Source organism: Mauremys reevesii, linkage group 1 (assembly GCF_016161935.1).
Source record: "Mauremys reevesii isolate NIE-2019 linkage group 1, ASM1616193v1, whole genome shotgun sequence".
Classification (NCBI taxonomy): domain Eukaryota; kingdom Metazoa; phylum Chordata; order Testudines; family Geoemydidae; genus Mauremys; species Mauremys reevesii.
In genome coordinates this window covers 123,286,197-123,310,322 of record NC_052623.1, presented here as the reverse complement: position 1 = coordinate 123,310,322, position 24,126 = coordinate 123,286,197, and the positions used below count along the sequence as shown (strand labels likewise).

The following is a 24,126-nucleotide window of genomic DNA, read 5'->3' as shown; positions in this document are numbered from 1 at the left end:
CATTAATGAAGCTGCAAAATCAGCCAGCCTGAATTTGAGGAGATGGGGGCTAAGTAGCTGTTTACTCAGACTGGGTGGGGGAAAAGAAGAGAAACTGCCCTTCAAGTTAGGACACTAAGAATTCTCCTGGAAACACAGGGCTATTTCCATGACCTACAAAACTAAATCTTTCTCTACAATAAAGCCATATATCAGGAAGGTGCTTAGAAAAAGATAAGCAGGAGTCTATAGCTACAATTGTCACTAACATGTTTTCAACAGGAAAGAGGATAAGGAGCTGGTACATCACAGGCAGGTAGGTGCTATAAAGCAAGCAGTGATGTACTTACTCTTCATTGGTGTTGTTGCTGTTGTTGACATTAAATCTGGCCAGGGACCAGTGACTGTAGCAAGTTAAATAGAACACAGTAAAGGAACAACATGAAAGCCTTGGACATTTTGTGCACATGTTCACCAGCATGATAGACCAAACTGCTGGTCCTACACATACTCTGAAAAGATTAAGAGGGTCAACTTTGACCGCCGCTGTAAGCCCCTTTGCATAACTATTCAGGGCACCAGTTGCCCTTGATCATGTGTAGAACATACACGTTTGTAACCATGTCAGATGTCTGAAGCACTTTAGCCTGCTCTCAGGCGTATTAATGCTTGACAGCATGAATCTCGTTATTTATAGCAGCGTTCCCATTTGGCTGCTCTTATAAGTGTTTCGCAAGCCTTTCAAGTCTTCTTCATAGAAGCAGTGCCAAGAATCCTGGACAGACAGCAGAAATGCCTACTGTTGCTGCAAAATTAACTCTCCATAATGGCACAACAATTTGGAGCTGCTGTCACATGGCAAGAGCAGTGTAATCTGAGATGGGGAGACTGTGTATCTCAGAATTTGGTTATCTAAAGAAATAACATTGTTGGCACATGACCAGTTTTGTCCACTCTAATGGCTTTGAATCAGAAACACTAATGGGCTCCTAATGCAGAAATCAGAAAATCTCTTGGCTGTTGACTTGAGTGACTAGAAGATAGTAGAATAACTAATCAGACAAAATATATTAGACATACACGGTTTCCAAGCCTGAATTATTAAGAAGCAGTTTCAGCGAAGATGGAACTCTATCGATCTGCAGCAAATCTGTATGATGTTCACTATAATGTGAATTACCAGCTGCAAATTCAAACCAAATCCTTACCCATCTCAGACTGTGCCACAAACTATGTGAGCCTGAGCTTCAAAGTAAGAGCCTGCCAAAAAGTTACAAGTTACATCAAAAACCCATCACTGTGTTTTAACAAACCGCAACATTTTTTTTAGACAGCTGTGTGGGGATAATTTAAGCCACTAAGGCCTAGTCTACACTACAGAGCTAAGTCAATGCAAGGCAGCTTACATTGACCAATATAAGTTTCTACACTAAAATTTCTCTCCTGCTGATGTAACTGCCCCACTACACCGACTTAATAACTCCACCCCCACAAGAGGCATAGTCAATGTTGATGTAGTTAGGTTAATGCAGTGTCAGTGTAGACCAGTGGTTCTCGACCAGGGGTACACGTACCCTGGGGGGTACACAGAGGTCTCCCAGGGGGTACATCAACTCATCTAGATATTTGCCTAATTTTACAACAGGCTACATAAAAAGCACTAGCAAAGTCGGTACAAACTAAAATTTTATACAGACAACGACTTGTACCTACTATACACTGAACTGTAAGTACAATATTTATATTCCAATTGATTTATTTTATAATTATATGGTAAAAATGAGAAAGTAATCAATTATTCAGTAATAGTGTGGCTGTGACATTTTTGTATTTTTATGTCTGATTTTGTCAGCAAGTATCAGACTCCTGAAAGGGCTACAGTAGTCTGGAAAGGTTGAGAGCCATGGTTGTAGATGCTGTATTGGTTACATCGACTGCTACTGGTTTTCAGAAGCCATCCCACAATAGCCCACATTGACAGTACAATCCGTGCAAGTGCTCCTGGTGAGTACGCACACCACCGACACAAGGAGTAAAGTGTAGATGCACACAACCGATGTCATTATTGCAGTGACTGTATGCTGATGTTAGTTAGTTAGGTCACCTTAATTTTGTAGTGTAGACATGCACTAAGTCATGTATTATGTTCTTTTGCAAAATAGAAAGCCTGGAAACACATGAAGGGCTCGCTTGAAGGCATTAGTTCATTTATTTAAAAAAAGATTTTAGACAAGACTAAACCTGCTTGTGGAACTGATGAGTGAACATCTTCTAATGACTCAACTCAGCCAAAAAAAATTCTGATTTCTGGACCAGAAGCCTATCAGTGATTTGATGGAGGATATTTGGGTGGGTATGATTAAGCGTTACTGTATTTTGCACAAATACTTGTAGTGGAGTTTCCAAGCACTAGAGGCTAACGTCCAGATTCTAAATGTCTTTACACTGGGAACTGCTTTCATCCCCAGTATAGAGCAGCAGAGAGACAGCAGGTAAGCTGACCATATATCAATGTGCTCTTTTGGGAAGTATTTTCCTCCCAAACAGTACAAAATAAAGTCCAGGTGTAAGGGACTGTTATGTCATAAGCAATGTAAGCTAAAAACGTCACTTCTGAAACTCTTGCCAACATGCTTTTGAGGAAGAAAACATTTTAAGGAAACAGTATTCATTATCATCATTCATGTGAGGCTCAGACAATTGGTTTGTTCAGTGCTTGAATAGGATTGTGTGGTATAGGTGTTTATACTACAACCTGCCTCTTACTGCAGAGTGGGAAAAAGTGAGGAAACTGGGGCATACAAATAGTTCAGGGGGACAAAGCATTTATTTTCTCCATTCAGGAACTGGGAACTAGAGAAATAGCATTTCTAAGCCGTGGTTGCACATTTGCTAGCAAGCACAATGACTGCTAACAAAAGCAGCAGGAATGCATTAGTTGTAGCACAAGTATCAACATCATCTGCATGTTGCACCCCTATGTAAGAATTTCTTATGTTATATCAGCTGCTGGGGAAATGTATTATTTACCTAAGTGCTCCTGCAAGCTACCTGCAACTGAGGGCTTGTGCCTCCATCTGTGAGGCACAAGACTACAGAGCTGCAATTTCAAACTGAACCATGCCCTCCTCCACTGCTTATCCAGGGAGATTGGCCAAAGCAATGCTTACCTTCAGCTAATTATGTATAAAAACCCGGCATGACAATCCCTAGAGAAATTACATTTATTAAGCAGCTCTATCTTATTTCCGTTCCATTGCTGGCTAAGCTCTATTGAAACGCATGTAATTGGATACGCTGACTTCTGGAGAATTAGGGAAGCCTCAGCTTGGACTATACTCACTATTGCTTTCTCCAGTTTTCTTGGAAGTTGGAGGACTTAAATTACTTTCAGGAAAGTTTCTGGAGAGTATCAGCTACCCGACTCATTTCCTATCCTCAAATAAAACCCAGCATGCTCACATCCCATTCACAGAAAGAACATGATTACCACCAGACCACTCTTCTCCCACTAAAGTACAATCAGATCAACTTACTTTTTCACTTTGCCTGGCTGCTCATAGTTGCTCAAATTGGAATGAGTGTTACTTTCCCTGCTGGATACCTCTTTGAGCTCTGGCTCTCGGATACGTTCAAGGAAAGAATCTGGCCTTTGGTCTTCATGATGCAAATGTTGTGTCGCCCATGATCTCAGTGATAAGATGAAACGGGATAACCTGCAAGGAAGAGACACACAATGTTGTCTGAAGAGACAAGAATCCCAGATAGCTCAGGCTTCCCCCAGGACTAGAGCCATGCCCAGTAGCAGCTAGAACTTCTGCATCAATGGGGCTTGGGCGGAGAGTATCCCAGATGGGGTTTTCACAGCCTCTGGACCCCTGCCACATCACTGGGGTATGACATTTTGCTGTATAATATTAGGCACCTTCAACAACTTCCACATCATGGGCTCCCCATCCTCTGACATGGTAAAGGAACCAGGAAGATACATTATTCACCAGCCTCAGTGTCCCCCACCAGCACCACATGGGACGGGAGCCAGAGAGACATCACTAGCTATATGATCAGCAGGCAGCTTGCCAAGGGGCGAGGGACTGGAAATCATATTCTAGAGCTCTAGAAGCTTCTGACATTAGGAGTAATGTAAAGAGGTGAGAGATCCTGTGCTGAGGGAAGGGGGGAGATGTTGAATCCTCATGTGATGACATACCCAAAGGTTGCCATGTGAAGTAAGGACAAAGGGTGATTGGGTGGTGAAGGAGGATGGGTTGGCTGCAGGCTGCAGGCCTTGTCTTAGGTGCAAGATTTAGGGAACCCATTGATCTGAGATGAGTGACTGGTCTCTTGAGACTGGAAGCAACCTGAATGTGGTTTGATTTTTAGTGTAAGTGACCATTTATCACTAAGTCCAGTTTGTCTGGATGGCGATAGGCTAGAGAATCTCAGAGGACTGTCTGTGACTCTGTGTTAAGACTGTTACAGTGATCCCTGAGATCACATTTGTTACTGGCTTGGTAAAATCTATGTACAGAACATACCACCAGTTTGGGGTTGCTGCCCTGGTTTTCCCAGTCTGCCCTGAGGTAGGCACCCATGGTCGTGCGCCCCTCCAGACAGAGTGACATCATCTAACTACCTTCCTATTTCATTTCCTACTGTTTGTAGCTTTTGCCTGTTGTGTCATGTCAATTATTAGACTGTAAACACTTCAGAGCAGACAATATATCTATCTGTATGTTCTCTAAGATGTCTAGCATACTGTGTGCATTATGAATAACTAATTATGATAACAGGACTAGCCCCTAATATGAAAGCCACTAATTGCCTGTTGCACGTAAACTAGCATTTCCTCATCCTAAAATCCTAATGGAGCACTAGAATAACAAACAAACACTCTTGACACCCATATAAGTTTTATCACTGCTGCACGGTTTCTCTTTATGTTCTTCCCACCTCAAGTTACATGTTCTTAAAGGACAATAGTCGTTCTTTGTAAAAGTGAGTATTTTGCTTCTAAAATATGTCCAAATGACAATATTTGAGACTGACATCCCCAGCAGTGATAACAGTTTATCAATATAATATTCCACAGAGGAGACTATTTTCCTCTAATGGCAGCCCAGTCAGGACAGGTGCTGTGTACTTCCATGCTTCCTAGACCTGCCCTGAGCAAACAACATGGTGAAATGCTGAACAGAGCAGAACTTCTTTGATAGGCCCAGCAATATTCAAGGAAAGTTTCATTAGACTTCTCCAGAAAAGCTAGCATTACATCTGTCCAGAATATACAAGGTGGATGACACAGTGATGAAAACACTAGTGCTTTAGCAATTAAAATGCTACTGTACAGTACATATGCCACTCGATTGCATATTCTCAAGGGCCTAAGACAATAGTCTCTGACAGACTTTCCTCGGGAAATCTTACCCTTGAGTTGCAAAGGATAAAAAAGGAAGGAACACAGAGATCAGAGGACAGTTTTTCACATCTCTGTTTCTTTATTAGTTTCCACATCGGGTCAGTATCATACATATAATCTAAAGCCTACATTAATTAAGGGATAGAATGTAATTCTAAGACTACAAAACAAAAACCTCACCAAGGCCACAGAATAAATGATATAGCCTTCACCTCGTTGACAAAAACCTTCACATATGAAATTAAGATCCAGTATCTTTGTGCCTGTCTGGTAGACCACAGTTTGTGGTTTGCAAATATAATGAAAATGATTCATTTGGTTCATCTTAACTACACTAGAAAGCAGAACATTTTAATGGGGCATAGTCACCTCTTTTAGGCACCAGTTTTACAAACCTAAGATCAGTCAAGAAGTTCCTAATATATATTTTGATTCCACTGAAAACCATTCACCAACAGAATTTGCACCCCACACATTGCAGCACTGTGTTATTGCATGAGAACCGGAAAGTAAAAGTAACTAGAAGCAAAAAGGGAATTGAGTAGTTTATTTTCCATTGTCCAGATGAGAGAAATGGAGAATAATAAACTACATTTGTAAAATGACTTCAGTTTTAATAATCATTGTTTGTTTTAATATGTGACATTTAACTTGAAAGTGTCCCTCACATAATTAATGACTATATCAGAAGACAAACAGAGCTCTGAATTCAGTTGAAATTCTTTAGGTCAGGCACAGAGGCCCCTATTTAGGAATGCACTTAAATCCAGGCTCCACTTCAGACACGCGCTTAATTCCCAATTAACTAAATGGAACTTAAGCACATTCCTGAAGATAAGCATGTGCTTAAGTGCTCTCCTGGAGAGGTGTGTTTTCCTAAATCTGGGCCAAAGTCAGCACCTCCAACCTTTGTTGATTGAGGCTCCAAGTGCATCACAGACATAATTTAATCCTAAAAATACTCAGCAATCCCTGTATTCTCAACATCTACTGTCTGCTTTCTTGTCAGAGCCATCCACCATCAAAACTGGGAGGGAATAGTTATTACACTCTTATTACATAAGATTATATCCAGTTAACAGTCTGAAAGAAACGTATTTATCCCTTCCCTTACTGTCTGACTTTACTACTAATTTTTCCTCCATATTCAATTTATTTTCAGCACTGATTAAACCTTTTTCCTATTTGAACTACAATGTGTTTTTCTGCCTGAGCCCACTCACCAACTCCAGCACACTAAAAATTGAGCTATAAGGTACAAAATTAAGGTCAAAGCATCTTATTGCAAGTCACATGATATTTATGTTCATTATAGGCTTTTTGTGTTTTCAGATGGACTGAACTCATTTTCTAGTAAATCTGTGATGACCACCCGTCCTCCCACATTCAACAACCTTTTGCAGACATGCTGTCCTTTAATATTCAGAATTAAGCTAGTTAGCCAGTTACCTAGCCATTGCTCCAGTGCCTGTGAATGAGCTCCTGCGGGATTCAGACAGGCCTCTTGTCTCCATGGAAATGACTCTCTGCAATTCTGAACAAGTGTCCTCACACAGTGAATGGGTCCTGCAAAATCAATTTTAAAAAAGAAGGCTTTTATTCATCCAGCAATGCATTTGCCACTCATTTAGTTCTTCCACTCACATAATAAGGGGGTGAGAGGAGCAATAATCTTCTCTCCATCACAAAGGCTACTGCAGCCAGGTACAAAGTGAACACATGACAAGCCTAGTTTACTAATTTTCTGTCACAGTCTTGCACCCACTGAAGTCAATGGAAGTTCTGCTATTGATGAAAGCAGACATAAAAGTGGACTTTTTATTGATAAATACATGGTTCAAAGATCATACAGAAGTTACTACAACAGAATGGGGTTCAGTGTTGCCAATTACATGAGCTCAAAATTTATGAGTCAGCCCCCCACCCCAAAAATCATGAGATTGGCTTTAAGATCATGAGATTTTAAAAATAGTGGAGAAACCCTGTTCTTATTGAAGACAATGGGAGTTTTAAAATTGATTTCCATGGGCCAGAATTGCATCTCGTCCAATAAATTCTGGGTTCTTTTTCATTACCTCCTGGTTTTTCACTCCTTAGGATTCACATTTTCAAACTCTTCTCTGCAACCATGAGAACTAGAAATGTATTACTTTTTTAATGAAAGCTGAGATTCTCACATTCTCACATGACTCTGGAACCTGGGGCTTTATGGAAAACACCAAATATCACGTGACTTGCAATAACATTGCAAGAGTTGGCAACACCCCAACAGAGGAAATTAGTTAACTAACTTGGGTGTATTTTCAGTGGAGAAAATGACTCGCACCAGCGATCACACTTACAACTTAAATAGCAACTCTTCAACACACAGTCTGAAAAGAACTCTTTTACCAAATTGTTCCAGAAACTATTGGGATTCTCCCCATGCTGATTGTTTTCTTCTTATTCTCTTCCTGATACGAAAAGATAACATACATTCTGCTTGATGTTAAAAAGGCTGTATAAATCTGACTCAGACCTCTTGTTATTGATTATAGTATTTTATATATAAACAGCGATCTTAGGTACCATTAGTACTATAATGTTATTGCAATTACTGTTCACATTATTTTTTTCTTATGAGTCTAGCAAATAATTTTTTTAAGGAGAGAGTGGAATAGGAGTTCTTATAGAAACAACTAAAATTCAGAAATGTAGAGTGAGAAAAGTACATCTTCTAGAGAAACAGATACTACAGATGTCCAAGAAAGTCAGACCTGTGTATACTGAGAGTAGAATGGCAAATGATTCCAGGCAGAAGATTTCTTATTCCAGAATCAAAGGGCATAGTGTTCATCTTGTACCACCACCACAGCCTTTTGTTCCTCAAAAGTTAGACTAAGGGTATGTCTACACTGGAGGTGGAAGGTATAATTTCCAGCTCAGGTAAACAAATCCTCGCTAGCTCTGATCAAGCTAGCATACTAAAAATAGAAACGTAGCCATAGCAGCATGAACAGTGTGAGGCCCTAGCTGCCCTGATTATCATCCCATCAGAGACACTAGGTACCTATTTGGGGTGGCTAACTTGTCCTATCACTTGTGCCACTGCAGCTACACTTCCATTTTTAGCTTGCTAACTTGATCAGAGCTAGTGCGGGTATGTCAACTTGAAGCAGAAATTACATCTTCCAGCTCTATTGTAGACATACCCTCAGAATGCACATCTCCTCAGAGATGGGCGTGTGATCTCAGAATGAACATCTGTTTGGAAAATCTGGGTTAGGGATTGGGCCATTAATATTGGATGCACATCCATAGGGCCTAATCCTGATCTCATTCCACAGAGAATCCCTTCTCTGTGACTACACATCCTTTCAGCAGCCAGGAGGTAGAAGTGGCTGCCTAGAGAGAGAGGAAAAGGGTAGCTGGGGAGAGCAGGAAAAAGGCTACTGAACTGTTGTTAGGAAAAGAGCCTGCACTGGATGCAGGTCAATCTTTGTGGGATAGGCAACCATGGGTGGAAAGAAGGTGGTGAAAGAGCCAGAGGTTACTCTTGAGGGAGAAGGAGAAGCAGCCATGGGTGAAGAAGAGATATAGGACAGAATGGAGAGCAGGCAGCCATAGGAAGGAGAAAGAGGAGGTAGCAATTACGAAGATAGAACAAATAAGGGAAGCTTCATGTGGGGCAGAGGAAAAGTGGGGAAGTTGAGGAAGGAACTGGGATAGGGGCAAGGAACAGAAAACCAGGAAATCATGAGGGGCAGAAGGAAAACATCAACCAAGGGTGCAGGAAGGTAGTATCGGTGAGAGAACAAGGGTAGGGGGAGGAGCATGACAGCAAAAAAAAGAGGCAGAGAGACAGAAAAGATCATTAGGACTGGGGTAAAAGTAGGGAGAGCCATGGAAAATATGGGGACAAGTCATATGTAGGACAAAGAACATTTTTCAAAGGGGCAATTTTTCAAATAAAGTGGTGTGGGGAGAAGGGTTTAGTGACTGCTGAAAGGTTATAAGTGTGTTCTGTTGAACTTCATATTATTTTCCTGTGCCCTTTTCCTTTCTCCCTTCTAAGAAGGAAATAACCTAAAATTTACAAGGATGTATACACAAGAACAACCATCCAACAGCTGGGTGTCTGATAGACCCCAGCCTGTGACATATTTGAATATTTGCCTTTGGCTAAATCTATACCATCTTGGTAACTATGACCACAGCCAACAGCAATGATGACCAACTATCCCACAAAGAAATTAGTCTACCAGAGCCCAGTTGTACAAATATACCCTATTTGTACAACTGGCAAGCAGATGAAACAGTATAACCACACAAGTCAACAACAGTGTGTTAAGACCTTTCCCATGATGGGAGAAAAGGGCAAAAAAAAGGTTTTGCACATATTGGTTCTACCCGAGAAAGACATCTGATTGTAGAATGAAAGGCAGATGTGGAAATGTAACTGAATGAAAGAGCACAGAGAGAGTTGTTTCCTAACTAGAGTCAAACCAAGAGTAGAGAGAGATCAGTGGGTTGTGAGCCTTGTCTATACACAAACTTGTAATGGTGAAGTTAAACTGGAAGGACTTAATGTAAGCTAAATCAACATAAGTAGGGCCCTACCAAATTCATGGTCCGTTTGGTAAATTTCAGTCATAGCATTTTAAAAATCTTGAATTTCACAGATTCAGATATTTAAATCTTAAATTTCACGAAGTTGTCACAAATCGTGAATATGTATTAAAAAACAACAACATGTAAAGCCCTTAAGTCAGTGTTTCTCAAACTGGAGTTCCTGACCCAAAAGGGGGTTGCAAGGCTATTATGGGGGGGTTACAGTATTGCCACTCTTACTTCTGCACTGGCTTCACTGCTTGGCAGCTGGAGAGCAGCAGCTGCTGGCCGGCACCCAGCTCTGAAGGCAGCGCCACATCCAGCAGAAGTGCAAAAATAAGGATGGCAATTCCGCGACCCCATCTCCAAACACCAGATTTCATGGGGGAGACCAGATCTCATGGTCCATGACATGTTTTTCACTGCCAGGAATCTGATAGGGCCCTAAATATAAGACATTTCTAAACCTATTTAAGTGTCCACACTGGGGTTTGCACCAGTTTAACTAGAACAGTGGTTCTCAACCAGAGGTACCCATACTCTGGGAGTACGCAAAGCTCTTCCAGGGGGTATATCAACTCACCTAGATATTTGCCTAGTTTGACATCAGGCTACATGAAAAGCACTAGCAAAGTCAGTACAAACTAAAATTTCATATGGGCAATGACTTGTTTATACTGATCTACCTGCTATACACTGAAATGTGAGTACAATATTTATATTCCAATTGTTTTATTTTATAATTATATGGTAAAAATTAGAAAGTAAGCAATTTTTCAGTTGTTCCTTCTTCCTCGGCTATCCCTCGATGCAAGGATGATGTCTGCCAAGGAGGTTCATTGGTGAGTTTTTAAGTAGCTGAGGAGCCCAATTCTTGCCCTGCACATTTTTCCACAGAAGTGACAGGTGTAATCTTGGAGGAGATATAGTTGTTGGCTGGACAGTTGTGCCCTTTCTTTCCTCCTTTGTCACTTCTCTGTCTCATAAGCATATCTGATCTCCTCAAAGTGAGCTGTGGCTTGATGCATGGTGTGGCGCCACTGTGTTCTGTTCTGTGCCAAATCCTCCCAGTTTGTTGGGTTGATGCTTCCCTTTTTAAGATGTACTTTCAGTATGACTTTGAAACGCTTCCGCTGCCCTCCGCGAACCCTTCTTCCTTGACTTAACTGAGAGAAGAGTATTTGCTTCGGGAGACGAGTGTCAGGCATAGGTAAAACAGTGTTTATTTCTGTTTATTTTTCAAGGCTTGTGGATCTCCTCTGTGCTAACCCCAGATGCTTTTGTTTGCTTGTAACCTTTAAGCTGAACCCCCAAGAAAGCTATTTTGGGTGCTTAATTTTTGGAATTGCTCTTTTAAAATCTAGCAAAAGCCTAAGTTCCACATGTATTTTTTCCTTTTTGTTTTTTAATAAAATTTACCTTTTTTAAGAACAGGATTGGATTATTGGTATCCTAAGAGATTTGTGCATGCTGTTTGATTAGCTGGTAGCCACAGCAAATTTCCTTTGTTTCCTTGCTCAGCTCTTCCCCGGGTGTGGGGTGAAAGGGCTGGAGGGTACCCCACAGGGAGGAATTACCAAGTGCTTCTTCCTGGGTTAAAAGGTTGGTGTTTTTTTGGCATTTGGGTGGTGGCAGCGTTTACCAAGCCAAGGCCAGAGAGAAGTTGTAACCTTGGGGGTGTAATACAAGCCTGGAGTGGCAAGTATTAATTTTTAAAATCCTTCCAGGCCTCCACTTCTGCACTCAGAGTGACAGAGTGGGGATTCAGCCTTGACAACCTTTTTGCAGATCCCTATAATTGAAGACTTGTTTGAGTAGTCTTCCAAAAGATGTGCTGGTACAGCAGATACTGTATTCAATTTCTGTGTCAATTCTAGCTATTTGGGAAAGGTGGCTGCCAAGGTACAGAAAATGGTCCACATTTTCCAGGGGTTCTCCACTGATGGTGATTTGTGGAGTACGAAGAGTAGTCTGTGCAGGTGAGGGCTGGTAGAGTACCTAGGTTTTCCTGAAGTTAAGGAAGTGTGATAGGTATCTGCAAAAAGATTTAGAGTGCTTTGCAGGTTGGCCTCTTTGGGTGCAAGAATGATACAGTCATCTGCATACTGAAGGTCAGTGATGCCAATTCTCGTGATCTTAGATTTTGTTTGGAGATGTCAAAGATTGAGGAGTTGGCCATCCATATGATACTCAATCCCAATTCCGTCAGGAAGGTGGTCGTGCATGAGAATCAGGATAACAGCAAGGTAAATGGAGAAGAGTGTTGGAGCAATGACACAGCCCTGCTTGACAGTGGTGCGAATGGTGAATGGTTCGGTCTCTGTGCAGTTGCACAAAATGGTGGCAGTCATCCCATCATGGAGTAGTCTGATGATGGAAATGAATTTCTGTGGACAGCCAAACCTACCCAGCACTCTCCATAGGGCATCACGATTGATAAAGTCAAAGCCTTGGTTAGGTCAATGAATGCCATGTACAGTTCCTGGTGTTGATCTCTGTACTTCTTCTGAATCTGTCATGTTGAAGATCATGCTGGTTGTGCCTTGGGATGGCCTGAAGCCACACTGTGATTCGGGGAGTTCCTCGGCAAGGGGGAGGAGGTGGTTTAGTAGGATCCAGGCAAGAATCTTCCCTGTGATGGAGAGGAAGACAATACTTCTCTAGTTCCTGCACAAAGATTTGTCCCCTTTCTTGAATATAGTAACAATGTTGGCATTCTTAGTCAGGTGGAATTTCTTCGCAGGTTCCAGATTTTGTTGAGGAGTTGGCAAACTTTGTGCTGGAGCATTGTTCCACCAGCTTTAAAAACCTCAGCTGGGATGCCGTCTGGGCTTGGTGTCTTATGATTTTTTGTCTGAGTGATGGCATACCGGACTTTCTCAGAATATGAGGGATCAACAAGGTGTTCCAGTGCTGAGTATTGTGGAATAAACTCAATGGTGTCTTCAGAAACCTTGGATTTTTGGTTTAGTAGGCTCTCAAAGTGCTCATTCCAACATTGTTTAATGGCTGCATTATCCTTGAGGAGGCTGGAGCCATCCTGAGAGCGAAGGGGGTTGGGCCTTTGGAGCTTGGCCCATATACAGCTTTTGTTGCTTGAAAGAAGCTTCTCATGTCATCCTAGTCCACGAAACCCTGGATCTCAGAGGCCTTCTCTTGCCACCACTATTTCAGTAATAGTGTGCTGTGACACTTTTGTATTTTTATGTCTGATTTTGTAAGTCATTTTTAAGTGAAGTTAAACTTGGGGATACACAAGACAAATCAGACTCCTGAAAGGAGTACAGTAGTCTGGAAAGGTTGAGAGCCACTGAACTAAAACAATTTAATTAAACAAGGGCAAACCTGTGTAAGTTTGGGTATAGACATGCCCTTAATGTACCTGGAGTCTTAATATAAGGAGTCCCAGAAGAAAATCGGCAATAATACAAAAATCAAAGTGAACACAGATTAAAATATTTTGGCCATGTTTTCCTGAAGACAACTAGAAATAAAACCCTGTGTTCTGCCTTTACTAGTGACTTACAAACCTCTGATTTCACAAATCAGATCTTGCTGCAGTCAGGCACAAATCTCAGAGCGATTTTAATTTCAATTGTATTAGACTCTAAGAGCACACTGAAAAAAATTAACACTGAAACTAATATAACTGTGCTGGTTTATTAGTAGGAACATAAGCCAGGCAGGAGGTAAGAGATACTACGAGAAAAACCTTATTTCCTAACCTGCTTCACTTTGTTTTTCATTAAAACCAACGTAATTTCCTTCTTTGACTGATTTAGTGGGTAGGAGAGAAGCTGTAGACATGATATATCTTGATTTTAGTAAAGCTTTTTACACAATCCCACATGACAGTCTCATAAGCAAATGAGGGAAATGTGATCTGGATGAAATTACTATAAAGTGGCTGCAAAACTTGATGAAAGACCAAACTCAAAAAGTAGTTATCAATAGTTTGCTGTCAAACTGGGGGGATGTATCTAGTGGGGTCCTGCAGGGGTCTGTCCTGGGTCCAGTACTATTCAGTATTTTCATTAATGACTTGGATAATGGAATGGACAGTTTGCTTATAAAATCTATGAATGGGATTGCTAGCACTCTGAAGGACAGGATCAGAATAAAAAACAACCTTGAAAAACTGGAGAATTGGTCTGAAATCAACAAGATGAAATTCACTAAAGACAAGTGCAAAATCCTACACTTAGAACAAAAATCAAATGCACAACTACAAAATGGGGGATAACTGGCAAGGCAGTAGTACTGCAGGAAAGGATCTGGGGGTTATAGTGGATCTCAAATGAAATATGAGTCTACAATGTGACGCAGTTGTGAAAAAGGCTAATAGTCTGTGGTCTATTAATAGGAGTGTCATATGTAAGACCTGGGAGGTAACTGTGCTGCTCTGCTTAGAACTGGTGAGGCCTCAGCTGGCATAGTGAGTCCAGTTCTGGATACGTTAAGAAATATGTGGACAAACTGGAGTGAGTCCAGAGGAGATCAACAAAAATGATAAAAGGTTCAGAAAACCTGACCTATGGATGAGAAAAGGTTAAGCAAAATGGGCATGCTTAGTCTTGAGAAAAGAAGACCGAGGGGACACCTGATAAGAGTCTTCAGGTATGTTGCGGGCTGTTATACAGAGGACGGTGATGAATTGTTCTCCATGTCCACTGAAGGTAGGACAAGAAGTAATTGACTTAATCTGCAGCAAAAGAGCTATTAGGGAAAAAGTTCTAACTATCACAATAGTTAAGCTCTGGAACAGGCTTCTAAGGGAGGTTGTGGAAACCCCATCATTGGAGGTTTTTAAGAACAAGATAAACACCTATTTGTTTAGGTATACTTGGTCCTGCCTCAGTGCAGAGGGCTGGACTAGATAACCTTTTGAGGTTCCTTCCAGCTCTATGTTTCTATGATTTCTATGAAAACTCTCTAACCTCAACTTCCTGTGTTTTGGTCCCAGCACAGCTATATCTTAATTAGGGCTGTCAATAAATCGCAGTTAACTCACATGATTAACACAAAAAAGCAATCGCTATTAAAAAATTAATCGCAATTAATAGCAGTTTTAATCACACTGTTAAACAATAGAATACCAATTGAAATTTATTAAATATTTTTGGATGTTTTTCTACATTTTCAAATATATTTATTTCAATTACAACACAGGATACAAAGTGTACAGTGCTCACTTTATATTATTATTTTATTATATTATTAATATTTGCACTGTAAAATGATAAACACAAGAAATAGTATTTTTCAATTAACCTCACACCAGTACTGTAGTGCAATCTCTTTATTGTGAAAATGCAATTTACAAATATAGATTTTTTTGTTACATAGCTGCAATCCAGACCAAAACAATGTAAAACTTTAGAGCCTACAAATCCACTCAGTTCTACTTTTTATTTAGCCCAATCACTAAGACAAACAAACTAAGGTGACACTGTAAACAAGAAGCAGGCAACATTATCTCCTGCAAATATAAACAAACTTGTTTGTCTGAGCGATTGGCTGAACAAGAAGTAGGACTGAGTGGTTTCATAGGCTCTAAAGTTTTCCATTGTTTTATTTTTGAATGCGGGGGTGGGGAGGTTGTACATAATTTTACTTTTTACGCTCAACTTTCATGATAAAGAGATTGCAGTACAGTACTTGCATTAGGTGAATTGAAAAATACTATTTCTTTTGTTTTTTACAATGCAAATATTTGTAATCAAAATAAATATAAAGTGAGTACTGTACACTGTGTTGCATTCTGTGTTGTAACTGAAATCAATATATTTGAATATGTAGAAAACATCCACAAATATTTAAATAAATGGTATTCTATTATTGTTTAACAGCGCGACTAATCGCACGATTAATCATGATTAATTTTTTAATCACTTGACAGCCCTAAACTTAATACTTGCTGGTGTTAGATAAGGAGTTAAGTAAGCAGCTGACAAAGTCCCACTCTGCAAGACACATATCTATTGTGAGAGGCCTTCTGATCCATGGTTGCCTCTTCAGTACACTGTAGCTCACTCAGAAACTGAAAATCCGGAGTCCATTGTCCCCCTCACCCCTCGTGCTTGAAATGGCTTAAACATGTATAATATAATCACATTTTGCACTTCAATAGAGCCCTTGAGACTCTGAAGAATCAGCTGGGGAGCATGCAACTACCCATCTAGTTGCTAGCATTAGCTACAGGGAACATATTAACCAGCTCTTCATCAGCTGCATGAGCTTTGTATTTAAGTCTGGGTGTTGATTTTGATCTATAAAGCTATACAGTTTGAGTCCTGGCTATTTGAATGATCAACTTTCAACCTAGTTAAGATCAGCTGGCACACTCAAGCTAACAGTCACCAGATTTAATCACCTAGAATCCAACCCAGTGCTCACTGAAATCAATGGAAAGACTCTTCCATTGACTCAGGAGACATTGGGTTAGCCACCCCCGCACGCTCTCCCCATGACCAGATATTCTTAGTGTAGGGTCCTTGACTCCAGAATTTACTTCCTCAGTTGCTCCATCCGAGCCAGAATCTTCTTAACTTCAGGAAAAGGAACAAGGCCCAGCTCTTTCCTCAGGCTTTGGCTAAGGGACTGGTGCTGGGTGGGTAAATGGCTGTGTCATTGTATTTTGGGAGGTCTTGTGTTTTGTTCTTGGTGCTTGACTTTTGTTTTAAAAAGGTCGCTTACCGTATTAAGCTGTGTACACATGCCCTGAGACTTTTTGCAGTTGAGCTTATTTTATCAATAAATATATGCTCTGTAGGCATGTATAATGTGGATTTGTAGCTTAGGAAAAACAGAACCCTTGTGAGAAGACTGTACTGAAGTGATGACATTCCACATTCACAGAAATGGGTTCTATACATTTGCAACTGGATTTACTTTTTTTACGAATTTATCAGATATCTTTGTTTCTGAAAGTGTCATTCCAACATCACAGAGAAGTAATTGAAAAGAAATTAAACCCGATCCTACTCACTTATAAAAGTGTAAATCAAGAGTAAATCTAAAATGAACTCCATTGCCTATAGAAACACAAAGATGTATATAAACTAGTATTTTCCTGATTTTCTCTCCCATGCTCTTTGCATGCTGCTTGTCCTCTTAGGCCCAGATCCTGCAACTGGCTTTATCCAGGCACAAAGGTCAGTTTACAGGAGCCAGCCGCAGGATCGGTGTTTTAGTTGCAAACTCTTCAGTGCAAGAACTGTGTCTTTTTTTGGTTTTACACAGTGCCAGGCACAATCCTGATAAGGGCCTCTAGTTACCACTGTAATATTAAAATATTAATTATTATTATTATTGTTAATGTTGAGCCAATGGGTTACACTGGTGTAAAATCAATATGAGAGGAGACTATGGAGTCACTGAACAAAAGATAATAGGTTAAAAAACAAAAACTCATATTAGTTAAATAGTGCCTTTTAGGCCCAAACCATGTTAGGCATGGTGAAGAGCCACACTACCACAGTGGGAACTATGGCACTGTGCCTCAGGGTATGTCTACACTATGGAGACTATGTGTTGGCATAACTATGCTGGCATAGCCCCTTAGCGCAGAAGCACTTACTGAAGGGATTTTTCTGTCAGTGTAGGAACACCACCTCCCTGAACAAAGTTAGCTGTGTTGATGGACGCCCTATTCCATCAGCGTAGACCAGGCCTCTGAGAGAATCAATGGTACATGCAGCTGCTGCTCCACCCTTAAAGGGGTGAAGTCTGCAAGCTCATCTGCAGTTGTCCATATCTAGCTCCAACCTCCTCCCATCCCTTCTGGGTATCTGGCAGAGCTAGCCCTGCACAATGCTTACCCTGGTCCATGCATAGGAAGTTCAGGTCTGGAGGCTTCACCTTGCCCTCTTTATAGAGCAAAATGAAACAAAATCACTTTCACCTGCAAAAGACAGTTTGACTTAATGGAAACACTTCAAGGTTCTGACTCAATTTTTAATGTCCCCTTTTGAGCAACTGATGCCATTTAGACATCTAACTACCCGATTGTGCCTCCATATCAGCTAGTTTGATATCCCTGTTATGTCAACCACACCCATACATTATGGGAAGCTGGATTTTAAAAATCAGAGCTAGAGTTTTTTGGTACAGTGGACTAGGTTGGTAGCACACTTTCGCTCTCAATCACACCCACGAGTTACAGAGAAAAAGCTGACACTGTACATTGTGTGGGGCAGAGACTACCTCTCTTGCCAGTACTGATAATTTTCACTACATTTGATGTTTAACTTAAAGCCCTAGCTCTTGGAGACCTGTTATTAAATGAAAATCTGAGTTTTCAATTTCTTAAAAAGTATTCTTTTAGTCCTCTTAGTCCTCCATCTCCCCAGTACGCTTCAGGGAGTCTAATTCCCCTCCTATCTCCTCAAACTGGAGAATGAGAGACATAAGGGAACCGGAGATGTGGATTTCCACCTATCTATGATAATGACTCATGGTTTATAATAAAAGCCTTAATGTGGGTTTGGGGATAAGAACCACCTTTTGCAATTTGTGAAAGACAACATATGAAACAACGCATTACAACACATGAACTCCCGAAGTTCTCCATTCACCTACTCTCTTTGCCACAATTCCAAACTTCCTGAAATTTTTTACAAACATGTAGGTTATAAGCTATATTTCCTGTTTTTGTTTCAATCACATTGGTAACATTTTTGCAAAAACTGCATGAGCTTCATGGAGTGCTTCAGTATTATCAAAAAATTCACAAGTTTGTCTCATTGTTGCTTAGAATTACATACTTACTCACAGCCTGACTAAGCCAAACTACATTGTCTCTTGATAAATACCGGTATATCTCACGGAGTGTATATCATTTCAGGCTGCTGATTGATATTACAAGGGCATTTTATATTTTCTAGAAATCATCTTACAACTCTTCTCTCTCTATCTTTCTCACACACACACCCACACGAATATCTAATCCAATTACCTTTAATATGTCATCTCTTTTAAAGGGAGATTACCTTTTTTTTACTCATCTGTAATTCTTGTCATTAATATTGGCAACAGCAAACAGAATGTTTGAAACAAATGCTTTTCCAGGATTACCCTCATGTTGGGAGAGTGTAATTCATGTGGTAGACATGTATATTTAAGCCCCATTAGCTGTCATAATTAAGTCTTTACCTCAGATATTGACACTGAATGCAGTGACTCGGTTTTACATTTAAACCTTTAGACAAATGCAGTCACAGCTGCATAGTAATTTTGTTCTGCAAACTGTCGATCACTGCTATCCTTTAGTAAAAGGACATAGAGGAAAGAAGAAAAGACTAACCCTTGCCTTCAGCCACATTTTGTCTCTTTTGCAGCGGTGTCAGTGTGCACAGATGCAAACCCGTGCTAAGATCTGCAGTCATGGTAGCTGCAGATCTCCCCAAGTGAGGACATTGTTCAGTATCGCTAGGTCAAACAGGCCATTCTGAATGGAATAAAGGCAACTCCACTTTCATTATGCAGCTGTGAACAGCCATATATAGCCTATGTTCAGGAAGAAGGTGCCCACTCTATACAGAAGGAAAAGTCAGTGGACCCAAAAAGGGGAAGTGGGTGTTTCCAGGTTCTCTTCTGGTTACTCAACACCCCACACCCATTATTCACAGAACCAAACCCATTCAGGCTAATACGTTTCTCCAGTCTTAGAGCACAAATAATAAACACCCCACAGTGGTTGCCCCTACAAAGAGGCAAGCTTGACTGAGACGGTGTGCATCCTCAAGAACAAACCGAGCCATATTTTCACTGTTGTAAATGCACTGCAGAACATTCAGGGTAAATCCTACTCTCCCTCCCCGCCCTACAGGCATGGGGCTCATCTGAATTGGGAAAATGAGTAGTGTTTTATAATACATTAACTCATTTGCTTATACGTTATATACACCATGCATTCTCCGAGTCTACCCATGCCCACAGAGAGCCCTGAGTGCAAAGGTAGCTGGTACAATTCCACTGTATGGGAGGAAGATATGAAGAGCCTGCAAAGCAACACACCACTCCTATGAGCCCACAGCCCTGTAAGGGGCTCTTTTTGCCCCAGACTGCAGGGAGGTTTGAGAGATGACCTATAATTAGAGCTAGTGGATTTGCAGCTATGCAGATTCAACAGCCATTCCACCGGGAGAAGCAGTAGCTTGGCATAGAGAGAGGATCCCTTCTCCTCTAACCCTTCCAACTCATCCCAGTACAGAGCCCAAAAATTTGAGGAGTATTCTGTGAATGGGATTTGGTTTTCCTTGAGCACTTATAGTTCCCACTGAAGTGAACAGTGTTGTTACCCAAGGAATGCAGGATTTAGCTCCAGGAGCAGAAGTGATAGTAGCTTTCCTATTGTTGTGCCTTTTGCTCATCACAGCTACTAACAGTTGAAATTCAGTTAACTTCACTGGGTCAAAGACTGTGTGGGCAAGCACTCCCATAATGCATAGCACTACAGGCTTGCCACAATATATATGCAGTAATTTCTGTCTTCTTGACTGTGAAGAAAAGAACATATTACCTGCTAAAGCCATTTTCAATTCTTTCAATGTCTTCATCAGTGGTCCTAATAGACAGCCTGTGCATAGCAGGGTAGGAATGCTGGGTGTTGATTTTAGCCATTTTGCTTTACATATCAGCATCCAAGTGACAGCTAAAACACAAAAATAACATATTGTAAAGACTGCAATAGAGCTAACGTGTTAAATATTTAAAAAGTGATTTATTAGAAAAGAAAATTCTATTAATAGTTTGTAAAATGGCCAGTGATATTTATAAATGTAATGTGAACATTACGTGGTACATTTAAACTAGACAGGGCAAAACATTAGTGAATGTCAACAGAGAATAATTCTGCATTGGAGGAGAAAAGGACTAGATGATTTAATAGACCTTTCCACCCTCTAGCTTCTACAAATACTCACTGACAGACATATTTTATATAATAAAATTACATTAAAAAAATCTTGTTAAAGAAACATTTAGGATGCAAAAAGTTAAGTTATACCTGAATTAAGGTTACTTGTGCAATCTGAATTTGGCCCCTTTGTTCATTATGACACAGTCTTTAATTACATGGTCACATATTATTTTTTTCACAGGACCCCCATCTCATTCAATGCACAGGATGGACAGTGCTCACTCATGGGTAGCCAGTCAATATTTCTTTTTAGCCTCATCATTAAACATGTGGCACAATTCATTATTTACTGTTCACAATCCAACCCAGAACTGAATGAAAAATTATTCATTTCCTCCTGGGCCTTTCCATGGTGCTCTCACTGTAGTGTCTTAGACCCCAATCCTCAAAGATATTTAGGCACCTAATTCCCATTGAAAATCATTAAAGCACTGCCGCGGCAAAGGACTATCCTTAAAGTGCTGCGGCCCCTTCCCACCGTCGGTGGCCCTGCAGGTACGGACCCTACCGGCAGGGCCCCCGACGGGAGGCAAAAGGGGCAGGAACATTAAAGCACTGCGGCAGCAGCACTTTAAGGATGGTTCTCTGCTGGGGGGGGGGGGGGCTAAAGCACTGCTGCGGCAAAGGACCCAGCAGCGCTTTAATGTCCCTACCCCGTCCCCTCCCCGCCCCCGGCTGCTGATGGGCAGAGGGGGGGCAAAGAGAGCAGCTGCCCTGGGGCTAGTGATTTAAAAGGGCCTGGGGCATCAAAGTCCAGAGCTCCAGGCCCTTTAAATCAACAAAGGAGCCTCGGGCAGCCTGGCTGGGGCCAGAGCCACCCCCCCATACCAGTAACGGTCCCCAGTTACTTTCACCCCTGGACAAATTATAGCAGGAATGGCAAAAGGCATATCCCTGACACAATTGCCCCACTGCCCAATGTCAAGCCCTTGCTCCAAAGCATGGAGGCTCTACAGTTTCTCAGTGAAACTTGTAATGTTTTTAATGTGGGCAAAACACTACTTTTCTTGTTCTTAGAAACAGCTGAACCAATTCAGCAGGAACTTCCCCCAAAAAATCAGCCATAGGCAGACACCCAACATGCCCAAACAGTTTGGCAAAGTTATAAGCAACAGAAGATAGGGTCTTATAATGGAACATGTTAGGCAACTTCAACGACAGGAAGCACTACCTGAGCTGCCTATAATCATGCAACACATGATGGTGTGGTATAAAGTTTTAATTGGCAGGACTCAAGAACTGCTACATTGTTCACAAGTGGCAAAGCGAATGAGATCCAGTAGGATCTCTATATTACACCTCTCCATAATGTATTACGTTATGTGCCACAGATCTTACAGTACTGCTATTTTACAAATGTTTTAAAGAGTTTCAAAAACCATGATTGGGTCTATGTATGTATCCCTCCTCTTGTAAAGCCAGATGCCTTAGTTACCCTTAGAGAGAGTCATGCAGAACTTCAAAAGTGACCTAACATACTTCTAAATGTAAAATTGCCACATATTTAAATTTTGACATCACAGGCTCTTGCAGGTCTAGAAATCACTCCTGTGTGTCCTATTGGAAACCTGGCAATCTCTCCCTCCGCTAATGTAAACATCCCATTTCTAGCTCTAGCAGGAGTGGCAGAAGTGCCCTAAAAGTGTGGAGGGGGGCACAGTCGCCTGAACCCACGCCCAGCCCGTTCCCGCCGACACCCCCCCCCGCCGCACTGCCTCTTCTCCTAAGGCCCCAGTCCCATGCTGCCTCTTCCCTCCAAGACCCCACCCCTGTTTGCTCCTCTCTGCCCCATCTCCCCGGTCTCTTGCCCTTAGGGCCAGTAAGAAGTGGTGGGGCCATGGCCTCCTGGCCATCCCCTCTCCACCATTCCAGTATGAATCTTGTACATCCTTGAACACTTGGCCAATGTAATTTTTGAAAGAAAAAAAATCTGCTGATTGCTTTAAAACACAAGGGCTGTTTGAATCTACTCAGAGATGTGAAATTTTAGACGTTCCAATAATTCATGTGAATTCATTCATAGAGTGCAGGTGAGATAGTTTTATGCCAATATACATGTAAACACTAGTAGAAATTTTAACTGAGAATAAATTATCTGACAAATTTATCCCTTTTATCTGTTCACAAACCATTTGTCAACCTGACTTCTATGAATCTATTAGATATTCATAAACAGTAACCAAATGTTTTGTTCAAAGCATTTCAGACAATCAGTTGCTTCTAATGCTCACCTCAACTGACTTCATTTTATATTATTCCTGATATGTGTTTGGTCACCTAAGTCATATTATATTGCTTCTGCTTCCTGAAACATTAATCACTAATGAACAGCAAATAATGCATTCTCAGCATGACTTTTCAGAAGAGGTTATGCTAAAATTATCAAACCTTCAGGATTCATACATTTTCATAAATTAACTAGCGAGCTAAATAATCACCAAAAAAAACAAAAAATATGACCCCATAAATAACTCACCATTATGAAAATATTCATAAATCACTTTTTGTATTATCTGACCACTTCTTGCATATATGCACATGCATACATATGCATACATACACAAGCATGAACAGAATCATGGATAGACACATGAAGACACAATTGAAATTATTTCTGTTTGTTACATTATTTCCTTTGTCTCAATTGCAAGAGTTCTGGGAACAGTCATGTCTCAAAAAGTTAATTTGTGGTTAATTTCAGGTGGTGAGAAAATGTCATTCTCCTTAGGAACCCTCTTGTTGTCATCAGTGATTGCTTCACAGTTCAGTTTACTAAAATCTGCAGATCTATTCTGTGACTTATGCTCTGTCACACTATGATGATTTTCAGCTGTGGGGTCATGAGCTCCAGATGGGCAACAAGGAAGAGGCCATGGTGTCACAGCTAAAATCTCTCAATTTAAAAACAAAACAAAATGCCTGTTTGCTGGCAAATTGTTGGACAAAGAGGGAGAGTAGGGGAGAGAAGGAAAAAAATGCTTCTTCCTGCTAATGATCTGCTCCTGCAGCCTCTCTAGCACCTGTTATTCATTTTCATTTCCTTGCACTGTACTAGGCTCTAGGAAAGGCATCTTTCATAGTGTGGCCAGCTGCCTGGATTCCGCTGCTGTCTATGGCCCCCTTGCTCTCAGTGCTAAGCCACTTTCTTTAAGCAAGAGAAAGTGTACAACAGCAGAGAACACTGCAGGGGAGAGAAGGAAGCTAAGTTGACACTCTT

The 24,126-nt window shown here is 40.9% G+C and overlaps 1 protein-coding gene across 3 annotated transcripts in view; it reads right to left on the bottom strand.

Moving 5' to 3' along the window:
• The window catches only part of CNGA3 (cyclic nucleotide gated channel subunit alpha 3), a 104,718-nt gene that overhangs the window by 14,196 nt on the left and 66,396 nt on the right, over window positions 1-24,126 (bottom strand). For 2 of the 3 annotated variants that reach the window (XM_039520814.1, XM_039520815.1), the window contains exons 3-5: window positions 20,511-20,642; window positions 6,848-6,964; window positions 3,516-3,695 (exon numbers count right to left, since the gene is read on the bottom strand). In XM_039520814.1, coding sequence (XP_039376748.1) covers window positions 3,516-3,695; window positions 6,848-6,964; window positions 20,511-20,611 — 398 coding nt within the window. In that variant the 5' untranslated portion in view covers window positions 20,612-20,642. Of the gene's footprint in view, window positions 1-329; window positions 384-3,515; window positions 3,696-6,847; window positions 6,965-20,510; window positions 20,643-23,140; window positions 23,215-24,126 lie in introns of all 3 variants that reach the window. The other variant, XM_039520813.1, reaches the window with a different exon arrangement.